General features: G+C 36.5%; 1 protein-coding gene across 2 annotated transcripts in view; it reads right to left on the reverse strand.

The window, feature by feature from the left end:
- Ptpn4 (protein tyrosine phosphatase non-receptor type 4) overlaps positions 1-15,150 on the reverse strand; it is a 168,477-nt gene that overhangs the window by 89,852 nt on the left and 63,475 nt on the right. For both annotated transcript variants that reach the window (XM_029539304.1, XM_021197760.2), the window contains 3 exons: positions 10,846-10,890; positions 10,396-10,448; positions 10,000-10,120 (listed from right to left, as the gene is read on the reverse strand). In XM_029539304.1, coding sequence (XP_029395164.1) covers positions 10,000-10,120; positions 10,396-10,448; positions 10,846-10,890 — 219 coding nt within the window. The remainder of the gene's footprint in view (positions 1-9,999; positions 10,121-10,395; positions 10,449-10,845; positions 10,891-15,150) is intronic.

A 15,150-nucleotide genomic window follows, 5' to 3' on the forward strand; every position in this document is an offset into this window, starting at 1 on the left:
TGCTGTCACCTGAATTTTTGATCTTAGCCATTCTGACTGGTGTGAGGTGGAATCTCAGGGTTGTTTTGATTTGCATTTCCCTGATGATTAAGGATGTTCAACATTTTTTCAGGTGCTTCTCAGTCATTCAGTATTCCTCAGTAGAGAATTCTTTGTTTAGCTCTGTACCCCATTTTTTAATGGGGTTATTTGATTTTCTGGAGTCCAGCTTCTTGTGTACTTTGTATATATTGGACATTAGTCCCCCATCAGATTTAGGATTGGTAAAGATCCTTTCTCAATCTGTTGGTGGCCTTTTTGTCTTATTGACAAGTGTCTTATTTGCCTTACTAGCTCCTGGTTTGGTTGATTCTTTGTATAATTCCTTTTGTTTCCACTTGGTTGATTTCAGTCCTGAGTTTAATTATTTCCTGTTGTCTACTCCTCTTGGATGAATTTGCTTCCTTTTGTGCTAGAGCTTTTAGGTNTGCTNTCAAGCTGATAGTGTATGCTCTCTCTAGTTTCTTTTTTGCAGCACTCAGAGCTATGAGTTTTCCTCTTAGGACTGCTTTCATTGTATCTCATAAGTTTGGGTATGTTGTGGCTTCATTTTCATTAAACTCTAAAAAATCTTTAATTTCTTTATTTCTTCCTTGACCAAGTTATCATTGAGTATTGTTCAGCTTGATTTGAATGTTGGCTTTCTATTATTTATGTTGTTATTGAAGATCAGCCTTAGTCCGTGGTGATCTGACAGGATGCATGGGATAATTTCAATATTTTTCTACCTGTTGAGGCCTGTTTTGTGACCAATTATATGGTCAGTTTTGGAGAATGTAGCATGAGGTGCTGAGAAGAAGGTATATCCTTTTGTTTTAGGATAAAATGTTCTATAGATATCTGTTAAATCCACTTGTTTCATAACTTGTTAGTTTCAAGGTATCTCTGATTAGTGTTTCTTTCCAGGATCTGTCCATTGATAAGAGTGGGATATTGAAGTCTCCCACTATTATTGTGTGAGGTACAATGTGTTGTTTGAGTTTCAATAAAGTTTCTTTAATGAATGTGCTTCTTGTCCATTTGCTTGGAAAATTGTTTTCCAGCCTTTCACTCTGAGGTAGTGTCTTTCGTGGGTTTCCTGTATGCAGCAAAATGTTGGGTCCTGTTTATGTAGCCAGTCTGTTAGCCTATATCTTTTTATTGGGGAATTGAGACCATTGATATAAAAAGATATTAAGGAAAAGTAATTATTGCTTCCTGTATTTTTGTTGTTGGGATACTGTTCTTGCAGCTATCTTATTTTAGGTTTGTTGAAGGATTACTTTCTTGCTTTTTTAAGGGCATAATTTCCCTCCTTGTGCTGGAGTTTTCCCTTAATTATCATTTGAAGGGATGGATTCCTGGAAAGATATTGTGTGCATTTGGTTTTGTCATGGAATACTTTGGTTTCTCCATCTATGGTAATTCAGAATGTTGCTGGGTATAGTAGCCTGGCCTGGCATTTGTGTTCTCTTAGGGTCTGTATAACATCTGTCCAGGATCTTTTGGCTTGCATAGTCTCTGGTGAGAAGTCCGGTGTGATTCTTTTTTTTTTTTTTTTGGTTTTTCGAAACAGGGTTTCTCTGTATAGCCCTGGCTGTCCTGGAACTCACTCCATAGACCAGGCAGGCCTCAAACTCAGAAATCCACCTGCCTCTCCCAGGTGCCGGAATTAAAGGCGTGCGCCACCACGCCCGGCATCCGGTGTAATTCCAATAGGTCTGCCTTTATATATGACTTGACCTTTTTCCCTTACTGCTTTTAATATTCTATATTTATTTAGTGCATTAGACTTTCTGATTATTACGTGTCTGGAGGAAATTCTTTTCTGGTCCAGTCTATTTGGAGTTCTGTAGGTTTCTTGTATGTTCAGGGACATCTATTTCTTTAAGTTAGGGAAGTTTTCTTCTATAATTTTGTTGAAGATATTTAGTGGCCCTTTAAGTTGAAAATCTTCATTCTCATCTATGCCTATTATCCTTAGGTTTGGTCTTCTCATTGTGCCCTGGATTTCCTGAATGTTTTGAGGGAGAATCTTTTTGCAGTTTCATTGATTGTTGTCTTCATGTTGTCTATGGAATCTTCTGCACCTGAGATTCTCTCTTCCATCTCTTGTATTCTGTTGCTGATACTCACATCTATGGTTCCTGATTTCTTTCCCAGGATTTCTATCTCCAGAGCTGTCTCCCTTTGAGTTTTCTTTATTGTTTCTACTTCCAATTTTTTATCTTGGATGGTTTTGTTCAATTCCATCACCTGTTTGGTTGTGTTTTCCTGTAATTCATTAAGGGATTTTTTTGTGTTTCTTCTTTAAGGACTTCTACCTGTTTAGCAGTGTTTTCCTGTAATTCTTTGAGGAATTTTTGTGCTTCCTCTTTAAGGACTTCTACCTGTTTAGCAGCGCTCTAATGTATTTCTTTGAGTTATTAATGCCCTTCTTAAAATCCTCTACCAGCATCATGCGATATGATTTTTAGATATGAATCTTGCTTTTCGAGTGTGTTGGGTATCCAGGACTCGCTGTGGTGGGAGTACTGGGTTCTGATGATGCCCAGTTGTCTTGGTTTCTGTTCATAAGATTCTTATGTTTTCCTTTCGCCATCTGCTAATCTCTGGTGTTAATGTTCTAGCTGTCTATGGTTGGAGCTTGTTCCTCCTGTGATTATGTTAGCTTCTGTCAACAATCCTTAGAGTCCAACTCTCTCCTGAGTCCCAGTGGTCAGAGCACTCTCTTTAGTCAAGCTCTCCTCTTGCAGGGAAGGTACACAGATGTACACTGGAGCTCAGACCCACCTCCTGGCTGAAGATGAAAGCTGGAAGGGACCCTGTCCAAGAAGCTCTGTTGCTTCTGAGGCCCACGCGCTCTCCTCAGTGGACTGGCCTAAGAGACCCGGTATACAAGATGGTGCTCTCACCTGAGTCCCAGGGTCAGAGCCTTCCCTGAAGGCCGACTCCCCTCTTGTCGGGAAGGTGCCCAAAGGATTGGGTCTCACCTCTGTCTTCTGGTTGTGGAAGAAGGCCAGAATGGACCCTGTCCAAGAAGCTCTGTTGCTTCTGCGGCCCGAATACTCTCCTAAGCAGACTGGTCTCTAAGAGACCCGGGATACAAGATGGTGCTCTCACCTGAGTCCTCGGGTCAGAGCCCTCTCTGGAGGCCGACTCTCCTCAGTGATCCTAAGATCCTGACTGTGCTACAGCGCCTGCAGTGTTGAGAGTCCTCTGGGTACCGTGGGACCATGAGCCAAGTTCGCGCCCAAGGTGGCCCAAGGCTGGCCTAGTTTAAATTCTTAAGTCATTATAGTCTACAGTAAATTCCAGGTCAAAAAACCTTTTACCAGAAAGAAAGAAATAGTATTTTCAAATCTTCTGGATAAATTACCTTAGTAGCAAGAACTTTAGAATGCAAAAGCATTCCAAATCCAACACAGAAACTGAGAATGTCTGTTCATGTGAGTGTTGATTTGTAGACAGTAGATTTCAGAAAATTTCATATCCTATAAAATATTATTTCCCCCATGTATTTAAAATAGAGACTTAAATGTACTTAATCTATATCTTAATATAAACTTTAAATATATTTAATATACAGACAGACCAACAAACCGACCAATTAGCTCAATGGTAGAGCACTTTCCTAATATGAGCAAGGTCTAGATTCGAGCCAAATATTCAGTGACATATTTAGATATTTTATTTTAGATTTATAATGTAAACAAATATATATTGTACTACATATAAAAACATGTATTTGCCATGCTTGGGCAATTGGCTGTTCAAAATTAGGGATTGAGTTATTGTTTTCTAATTTTTGAGACATTTAAATTATTACCAAATTGGCAGAAAGAGCTAATATTTCCTTAATACCTACCATTTACAAGGTAGCAGCTTGAGAATTTTGTGTATATAATCCCAAGACTCAGAATTTCTGGACAGGAGATAGCAGCACATAACTTTAATCTCAGTGCCTATGAGGCAGAGGCAGGCAGAATTCTGAGTTTGAAGCCAGCCGGGTCTACAGCATGAGTTAGGACTACCAGAGGTACAAAGAGAAACCCTTTCTGAAAATAACAACAAAACTAACAAAAAAACAAAAAGAAAGAAAAAGATTCAGAATTTCTAACTCAACATATTTTAATCCTCTCAAATTTAAAACTAAGGAAACAAAGCAACAGAAATTATGGCCAAGGTTCTAAGATAGTAAGTAGTTTAAGCCAAAAATTCTAACTCTAGTTCAGACTTTTAACCAATATGCAACAATATCTTTGTTCTGTCACTATTCTGAATCACAGGTTAAAGCAAAATGAAAAACAATTCTTAAAGTTAATTCAGACATAGTGGTATACATCTTTAATCCCAGCACTTGGGAAGCAGAGGCAGGTGGTGCTCTATATGAGTTTGAGGTTGGACTACATGGCATTGCAGAATAGTCAGAGCTCTGCAGAGAGACCCTGTCTCAAATCAAATCAAAACAAAACAACAATTCTCTTCTTGAAAAAATATCTCACACAGCTGGAGACTTGGCTCAGCAGTTAAACACTGATTGCTCTTGAAGATGACCCAGATTCAATTCCCTACATGGTAGCTCACAATAGTGGAACTCTAGTCATGATAATCTCTTCTGACCTTAGTGGGTACTAGGTCCAGAGACATACATACAACATACAGAACACTCATACACATAAGTATATAAATCTGAAAGAATATCACAAACGATGAGATTAAAAATACTCTCAAAGTTGAATACTATTGAGAATGAAACAAGTAAACTGCCTTTAAAAGAACAATAAAAGAATTTCATTAGATTGCTACTTTTCTCCCCTTTATTCACTATTAAACAGAATCAACATACTTCAGAACCCTGAAGTATGACCAAGTCAATTGCACTGCATATTATAAACACATTATTCCAAAATTCCCGTCTTTAAAAATAAATTTTTATTTTATTTTTAACTATATGCATATGTGCTTATGTGTGGGCATGTGCACGTGTGTGAAGATACCCATGGAGCCCTTTTAGAAAAGGGCATCAAGATCCCTTAAAGCTGTAGTTTCACACAGTTGTGAGTTACCTGAATTGGGTACTGGAAACTAAACTTGGGTCCTCTATAAGAGCAACAAGTAGTGAACCATCTCCCCAACCCCCTAAAATTATTATTGGGTTTTTGTTTGTTTGTTTTTGTTTTTTTTTTGAGACAGGGTTTCTCTGTGTAGCCCTGGCTGTCCTGGAACTCACTTTGTAGACCAGGCTGGCCTCAAACTCAGAAATCCGCCTGCCTCTGCCTCCCGAGTGCTGGGATTAAAGGCGTGTGCCACCACGCCCGGCATCTAAAATTATTTTTTTAAAGAACTAAGTAATTAATATATATCAGTCTTAAATTTAAATAAGAAAATAGAAAATATGGGTATATTTATTCCCATAAGGTATGTTTTATAATTTCAAATGAAAAGAAAATGCTTTTCTGTTGCCAAAAAGCATTTTGCCTTAGGAAAGGTATATTATACTGGTCATTATGGGAACCCAGAGTTGGGGTTAGGACAGAGTTGTTTTGCTTTCATCCAACAGAAAAACAAAAACAAAAACAAAAACATGAGAGCTAACATGGAATAGTGTTTCACACTACTCTGAACAGCTAGCCTGTCTCCTTGCAATATGGGGCTCCCTCGGGAGAACTGATGACAACATGTAAGAGTTAACTTAGAATAGAGTGTCATGCTGTAGTTAGCAACCAGTCTCTTTAAATGTGGAATCCCACAGGAGAACTGATTATGATTTACCCTAGCACATGACATACAGCCAAGGCAAAACCTCTAAGCAGACATAAGGTTGCTTGGGAATATGTTTATATAGTAAGTGGAAAGAAATTTAAACAAACGTGAAAACAGAGAAAGATATTGGATTAATTTATTTAAAGAGAAGGGGGAATATAGATATATTTATTCACAAAGATATTAACCTACAAAGAAGGAAGAAAGAAATGGGAATTGATACATTTTCATGGGTACATAGATAATTAATTAATAAATCCTGGCCTTTGATCTCAATACAAGAGAGACAGAGGCAGGGACAAATAGTTTGTTCCATGTGAATTCAAGGCCAGCCTAATCTACAAAGCAAATTCAAGTCACCCCAGGCTACACAGAGAAACCCTGCCTCAAAGAATAATAATTGTTTTAAAATGTTTTAACTGTTTTAAATTATCAAATGAAGGTAGTTATATGTTTAATGGTTATGATGGTATTGTAATTCTTCTTTGAAAGAGGTCAAAAATGGAGCAGACCTAGGTTGGGTCAATCTATACTTTTTAAAGATTTTAGACTGGAAGAAAAAAAGGACATGCTATGTTGGGAGAGAGGTTCTGTATTTGTGGTAACAGGAAAGAAAAAAAGGCGTTGGATTCCTTCCAAAATAATAAGGATCAGATTTGATAAAAGGAGACTCCCTGACTATCTTGGCAGCAGACAGGAGAAAAATCAAGAAGGCCAAACAAACAGGTGATATTTGCTGATCCCTCCAGTTGTGGACAGGTCTGAAACTGACTAGACGGGAAAATATCTCCTGCCAAAACTTCAGCTATACACAGCAAATAAATCTTGTTGGCTATAGAATTCTCATAACTTATTATTATATACCATCCTTTCATATGGCAAAAATGGAGATTTGTATTTACAGTTTGGTCATATGATCAAAGTAACTTCTAAGGAAAGACAGTTATATTTCACCTGTTCAAACAAGGAGCAGAAGATCATCTTTAATTGATCTGTGTACTATACAAATTCCATAAAAATAGAACTATGTATTACTTGTAAGGTTTATACATTGCAGAATGAAAGACCAGGAGGGCATCCCTAACAGACTTCACTTATCTTGAGTTTTTTTGTTTTTTTTTTTTAAAGATGTATTTATTATATATAAGTACACTGTAGCTATCTTCAGACAAACCAGAAGAGGGTATCTGATCTCATTACAGATGGTTGTGAGCCATCTGGTTGCTGGGATTTGAACTCAGGACCTCTGGAAGAGCAGTCAGTGCTCTTAACAGCTGAGCCATCTCTCCAGCCCAAGATGTTGAGATTTTAAGACCTGCTACTTAAGCTCTGTGGTCAATCATGCCTAAAACTGATGCTGTTTCCAGAAACTTGCATCTGGAACAGCTTCAGAAAGGACTGCTAATCCCAGATGACCTCTTTTTATCCAGCCTTTCAGACTGATCCATTCAAGACTTCACTTAATCAACATATAAAGACAGGACAACAAATGATGCCAGTAAGCTTTCTTTTGACTTAACCATTTTTCTAATTTTCTTGGGTCACCAAAAAGGAAATCTTCACCCCAATTCAGCAGGAAACAATTATAAGAACACTGTTGTCCCAGTCCCTGAAGTTTCAGTGGATGATGTGGTCATTTCATGAGTTATAGATAGATATATTAGCATTTTAGGGGATGATTTACAAATAATTATGGTCTTGGACAGGGAGGAATCTAAATAGGAGGTTAGATTCAGGGATTTCTCTTTCCTTTCTTATTTTCATCTTTCTTTCATAGGTAAGGCAAGGGGCTAAAAGGAAGACACGGGTATATAGAAATATAAGAAATTAGATAAACGGGTAGATTATTGAATCTACTCTGAAAGCAAATGATATTTTAAAGCCATAATCTTACATTGGTAGAAATCTTTATATTTTGATGCAAATTTAAGGTTATATTTTGTTACATTGGTACAGAATTTTGTACATTGATACAGGTTTAAGTTTACATTGGTATCTTTGTATACTGATACAAAATTTAACATTAATTTTGTTATGACATAATATATGTACAGTTCAACTCTTATATAGGTATTATCCCTATGCAATTCATTTAAGGTACAAGGTTTAGTCCCAATCCTTTTAATAGCTGATATTGCAAACTGTTCAGAATAATTAAGTAATGCAAATTAAGAGTCAATTAAACTCATGGTCATGTTAGATACTAGTCTGGATTACCATATTAATATCTATCCTGGGGTTGCACAGATAATAGCTAGCTGGAGACAGTCAATGTTTGTTTATTTAGATAGACTATAAATAGATGGGTCTTCAAAAACCTTAGAATTAGAAGTTCACAGAATATGGCATTTAAACATAATATTATTATTTAAATTTACTATTTAAAAATCTGTTTTAATGTTGAGACATGTCAACTCCTGGCAATAACCCATTCAACTTGGGAAAGAATGATGAGCTTCAGAAACCCCCATAGGGAGTTACTTCAATAATGGCATGTTAGCCACTGGGGAAAGAAAATAACCTAACATCATCTGCAGACAGAGTGCCATCCAGAAAGGACAAGCGGATACAGGGAAGTCAACTGCCAAGTTCTGCCAAGACAGGGTAAGTGAGTCAGTCCTTCTTAATTCCTGCTTCACAAAAGGTCTATCAGATATTCTGGGCCAGAAAGCTAAAGACACATGTTCCACAGATTGGAGGACTGTCGCTGTCATTTCTGTAACTTTGGAAGCTGCATTTCTGTAGTTCCTGTATACTCCAGTAATATTTATTCTTTCTCAGGTCTCTAAAGGGGATGAAGACTAGATAGTTACAGTCTCACAATTAAACTGAAGTTTAGTATTTAGGAAGATATTTTAGAACTAAGAAGATATTTTTAAGTTAATAATGCAAATTAGGATAAAAATGATTTAGATACAAAACTCAAACTCATCAAGATAGGATAAATAAAATATTTTCTCTTAAGTTGCCAAAACCAAACAAACTGAACCTTTGAATGTATCACTTATGTAATAATTTCCATAACTGCTCCTATTATATACTCTTTATTATTATAAAAGAGTCTTTCATTTAGATTAAAAAGGGTAATTGTTGAGATTTGATCTGTTGCTATGTATTGTAATTCTAAATATTGGCCCTGGATGCCTCAATGACAAGAGAATCCTCACATAAGGAAAGTGATACTCATTAATTTACTACTATTTAATTTACTACTATTGTTTCAATAAAGATAAATATAGTTAGGCAAAAGAGAAGTAGGTAGGGTTTCAGTTCCTAGGTCTGAGGAGGACCATGAAGAGGAAGAGGGAAAAGAAGATGGAGAGAGGAAAAGATGCTATGGGTTAGGTGAGTCATGAAAACATGGCTATGAGAACTGGCCAAGTGGAGTTAAGAGCAGCCAGATGGAATAGACCAAGTTATAACCTGGGGTTATTGACCAGAAAGTAGACATAATAGCTTAGAGAGTAGATATCTACCCAGCTCTAATGCATTAAAATGATTATAAATATAAAAGCTGTGTGTCTTTTATCTGGGAACTGAATAATCTAAGCAGGGTAGAAACCTCAAATTGAGATTAAATATTAAATACAACATAAAGTGCTTACATATAATGTATGGTTGTTACAGAAATGAAAACAACGCGCATATATGTGGTAAATTAACAATTAAATGCTTTTAATATAAATCTTCCATAAATTTCTTTATAATGATAATAGAAATTCCTATATCAAATACAACAATAAAATTAAGAATGATATAAGACACTCTTCCCTCTAGAAAGGTTTCTGTGTTAGATAAGAGTCACTGCTGTGATGATACATTATGACTATGGCAACTCTTTATAAAGGAAAACATTTAATGTAGACTGGCTTATCGTTTCAGAGATTTCATCCATTATCATCTTATGGGGAGCACGGCAGTGTACAGACAGCGCTGAAAAAGCCCGAGAGTTCTACACACATCCTGATTCTCAAGCAGCAAAGAAGACTGTGCCACACTGGGTGTAGGTTGAGCTAGGAGACCTCAGAGCCCACCTCCACACTGATACCCTTCCTCCAACAAGGCCACACCTACTGCAACAAGGCCATACCTCCTATTAGTGCTACTCCCTATGGGTCGAGCATTCAAACACATGAGTGTATGGGGGCCATTCCCATTCAAACCACCATAGTTGTTTATAAAGCTTATCAAACAGAAGATTAAACAAATGCTTACACGTGCTGCTGATGTAACTTTGCAATTTCTTTCTCAAAATCTTTAGGTTGATTAGGAATGAAAGAATAATCTGAGAGATAGCCTGCCAAGTTTTCTGACTGATTGTAGTCTCCAAGTTCAGCTAATAAGAAAAAGAAAATAATCACACTTTAATACTTTAATTATACTAAAATCAGGAATGTCATTAATTCATATATAATTATGAAATGAATGTTTCTAGTGTTACATTAAACAAGTTGTGATAATTCACGAAAAAATAATTGTTAACCACCTAGACATTCATTGAATTACCTCAGTAGTTTCTACTTCCTATACATCTTAAGAACTCTTGCAATGTCTTACCAATACAAACTACAAAGCCATATGCAACTTGACCTAAAGTAGACTGATACTTACACTGAACAGCAAATGAAGCTAAAAGAGCAGCAGTGTTACAAGGACAGGATAATCTAGTAAGACAAAAGAGAAAATACACAACTCAAGGATAAATATAATTTCAAATATGCTATAGTTTGTTATACTACTGACATTGGAAGTTTCTATCTGCATTCATTTTAACCACAATGAATTTAATTAAGCTGTGTTTTATGGCACACAACTCTGATTTCAACATTCATGAAGTTGAGATGAATGCCAGTTTAAGACCAATCTAGATTATATAATAAGACAATGTCTCAAATAAAAAACAAAAGAAACCACCTCCCCAACAAAAGGCTGATAAAAGGAACTAATACTACCTATAACCATTTTTAAAACTTAATTACAGCAATCAGTCATGAGTTATTTAATACACAATTTCAAACATTTTTAAACTATACTATAAGAAAACCCTTAAAAATAGCTCACCTTCCAGTAAGAATGTCTTGCTTAATTTGCAAAAAATACTGATACCTTAAAAAAAGAAGATATTTAGTAGAATCATCAAATAGAGTTCTTCTATACTCTATACTTAAATTAACAAAATTAAATATTAAATATTTCCTTTTGTTATCTACTCATTAGCACATATAAACTCAGCATATGTACACATTAGGAAAAATGCCAGAAATAGGATTTTGTGAATTGATTACAAATCTTTAAAAATCATTAACATATGGAACTTTACATTTGAGTATTTATTTGTATTATAAACCTACTCAAGACTTCTAAGATCTCTGCTGCCAGGGAGAAAAGACTTAGAAGCAACAGTCTGAACACGGGTTCATGAAAGAAGAACTGGAAGCACAGACAATTTAAGCATCAATGACACAGGAGCAAAAGACCACACTAGAAACCAGTGGGGAAAAAAACATCCTTTCTGTGGAAACAGAAAGTCAGGACAAGCACAGACCTATTATGTATAGATCACTTTCTTGTTAACCTTCCTGTGGAAAAACAACTATCTACTTCCACTGGAGTTAAGAAAGCTCTTTCATCAGAAAATTAATTGAATTCTGTCTTCTACTATAGCTCTGGTATTAAAGTGTTTAAACAATCATCTTCCTTTAACATGAACATGATACACTGCTGAGGTTCCTTACAAGATGGCACTGTCCTTCTGTCCCTGATAGAGGGAAAGTTAGTCAATACCTGGGCAAAAATCACATGTGCTGAAAATATTGGCATAAAAACAAATGTCATGATATTAAATATTGAACAGGGATTTATGGACTTCATTCAGCTTTTAAAATTCAAAACTCAACATAAATATTATTTACTTAATTCAGCACAGTACAATTCTACCAAATCTATTTGATTTTATAATGAAAACTTTAAGATGGTGCTAGTAACATAAGTCATAGTTTACATAAAGCCTAAAACCACTAAAAGAAGAAGAAAAAAAAATCTAAAAGGCCTTTAGTATAAAAACAGTTATATAGCTGTGAATTAAAGTTAATATATATCCTTGGTATACTTGTAAAATTCTATAAGAATAGTACTTATACTTACTGAAAATCATTTACATATCCATTTAACTTTGGTTAAAGATGGGAATTATTAGATTAAAAATCAGAAGGCAAGTTCTAAAGTAGCCTATGATATGGATCAAAATTCTAAAATATGGGTGAGTCTTAGTTAACTAGTGTATATGTTTTAGGAGTTAAAAAAGAAATCACTTCTACTAATACTGGTACTTGCCAACACTAATGTACATTTATCACAATGGAAGACTTTTGATGCCACTGTTTTTTCTTCCTACTAATTCAAAATGGTTTCTATCTCAAAGTAAGGAGGTAGAGCAAACATCCTTTTTTCTGTTTGTGTGTGAAAGGGAAACTATTCCCAAAAAGGTAGCAACTTGATAATAATCAGGATCATCACAAGTAAGTATTTCTTCTTTTCTTTATTTGAAAATAGATTTTCTCATACAATATATTCTGATTAAGGTTTCTCTTAATTCCTGCCAGATCCTCTCTACTTCCCTACCCACCCAAGTACATACCCTTTCTATTTCTTATTAGAAAGCAGGCATCTTGTCCCTCCTATAGGGCTGCAGACCCCTTCAGCTCCTTGGGTATTTTCTCTAGCTCCTCTATTGGGGGCCCTGTGCTCCATCCAATAGATGACTGTGAGCATTCACTTCTGTATGTGGCAGGCATTGGCATAGCCTCACAACAGAGAGCTATGTCAGGGTTCTGTCAGCAAAATCTTGCTGGCATATGCAATAGTGTCTGGGTTTGGTGGTTGTATATGGGATGGATCCCCAGGTGGGATAGTCTCTGGAGGGTCTTTCCTTCCGTCTCAGCACCGAACTCTGTCTCTATAACTCCTTCCATGGGTATTTTGTTCNCCATTCTAAGAAGGAGCGAAGTATCCACACGTTGGTCTTCCCTCTTCTTGAGTTTCATGTGTTTTGCAAATTGTATCTTGGATATTCTGTTTCTGGGTTAATAACCACTTATCAGTGAGTGCATATCANGTGANTTNTTTTGTGATTGGGTTACCTCACTCAGNATGATATCCTCCAGANNCATCNATTTGNCNANGAATTTCATNAATTCATTGTTTTTAATNGCTGAGTAGTACTCCATTGTGTAAATGTACCACATTTTCTGTATCCATTCCTCTGTTGAGGGACATCTGGGTTCATTCCAGCTTCTGGTTATTATAAATAAGGCGCTATGAACATAGTGGAGCATGTGTCCTTATTACCAGTTGGAACATCTTCTGGGTATATGCCCAGGAGAGGTATTGCTGGACCTTCTGGTAGTACTATGTCCAATTTTCTGAGAAACTGCCAGACTGACTTCCAGAGTGATTGTACAAGCTTACAATCACACCAGCAATGAAGGAGTGTTCCTCTTTCTCTACATCCTCGCCAGCATCGTGCCATTCTGACTGGTGTGAGGTGGAATCTCAGGGTTGTTTTGATTTGATTTGATTAAGGATGTTGAATATTTTTTCCAGGTGCTTCTCAGCCATTCAGTATTCCTCAGTTGAGAATTCTTTGTTTAGCTCTGTACCACATTTTTTAATAGGGTTGTTTGATTTTCTGGAGTCCATCTTCTTGAGTTCTTCATATATATTGGATATTAGTCCCCTATCTGATTTAGGATTGGTAAAGATCCTTTCCCAACAATATGAACTAACCAGTACCCCCTCAGAGCTGTGTCTCTAGTTGCATATGTAGCAGAGGATGGCCTAGTCAGCCATCAATGGGAGGGGAGGCCCTTGGTATTGTGAAGATCATATGCAGTACAGGCGAATGCCAGGGCCAGGAAGCGGGAGTGGGTGGGTTGGGAAGCAGAGTTGGGGGAGGGTATAAGGGGCTTTGGGGATAGCATTTGAAATGTAAATGAAGAAAATATCTAATAAAAAGCCTTTAAAAAAGAGAGCAGGCATCTAAATAATAATAATAATAATAATAATAATAATAATAATAATAATAATATGATATAATCACAAACCAGAATCAGCCAAGACAAACACACAAACAAACAAAAATTAAAAGAGAAAGCACAAGAAACTCATACACACTTAAGAGACAAGCACACTTACACATACAGAAAACCCATAAGAACAACATCTGGAACCACTGTCTATGTGTGTATATATCAGTGTGTGGGTATAACCACATGAGTACATGTGCCAACAGAGGCCAGAAGAGGGATATCCTTGGAATCAGGGTTACAGGCAGTTGTAAGCCACCTGACATGGGTAGTGGGAACCAAAGTAGAGTACTCTGTAAGGACAGTATATACTTTTAACACTGGGCCATCTTCTTTAGTCCCACACTAAAGTGTTCAATAGCCCTGGCTCCCTTGCTGTAACACTAGAATTAACTGAAGAATGTATATATGTTGCACTCATTTGAGTCACACTGTGTAGTGGCTATTCCTGGTTGTCAACTTGACTATATTTGAAATGAACTACAATCCAGAATTGGAAGGCTCACCAGTGAACCTAATCTGGAGACTGGGAGATAGAAGTTTCTGATCTGGATCTTGGTATGGAGATCTTGAGATACAGTGGTGATTGAATTCAGAAGATTAAGACAGGGAGATCTCCGAGTCCAAGATCATCTGGGATTAAAGGTGTGGTGGCACACACCTTTAATCTGGGCTACACCTTCTGCTGGGGACCATATAAGGACATTGGAAGAAGGGAGTCTGGCTCGCGCGCTTTCACCTTCTTGCCGTGTGGGACTCAGCAACTGCTAGATCCTTGGACTTCCATTCACAGCTACTACTGAACCATTGTTGGGATTTGGGCTGCAGACTGTAAGTCATCAATAAATTCCTTTACTATATAGAGACTATCTGTAAGTTCTGTGACTCTAGAGAACCCTGACTAATACACACTGCATCAGAATATCTAGGCAAATAGACATATCAGAATATCTACCTGTCCAAATTCTAACTTATTAATCAGGGTAGAAATATACTTTTGTATAGTACAATGATTAAATGAAATGTGGTCATGTTCCATAACATAACAAAAGTAATATTTATAAGACATAAAGAACTTTAAAATTAAATAATATATCTAATAAAAATAAAAATGGTCTCCTATCCTGACAGCTCAAGCACAAGTTAATTCTCAACTGCTTATTTAGTTTTACTTTCTTCGAGTTCTGACTCAATTATCAGTGAAATATACCCAACATTTCCAGTATATGCTGTTACACACAGGCGCACATTTAAGTTCTAATAGGAAATCCAGCTTTCTGTG

The sequence above is a fragment of the Mus pahari genome, chromosome 5 (genome assembly GCF_900095145.1).
Source record: "Mus pahari chromosome 5, PAHARI_EIJ_v1.1, whole genome shotgun sequence".
In the NCBI taxonomy this organism is placed as follows: domain Eukaryota; kingdom Metazoa; phylum Chordata; class Mammalia; order Rodentia; family Muridae; genus Mus; species Mus pahari.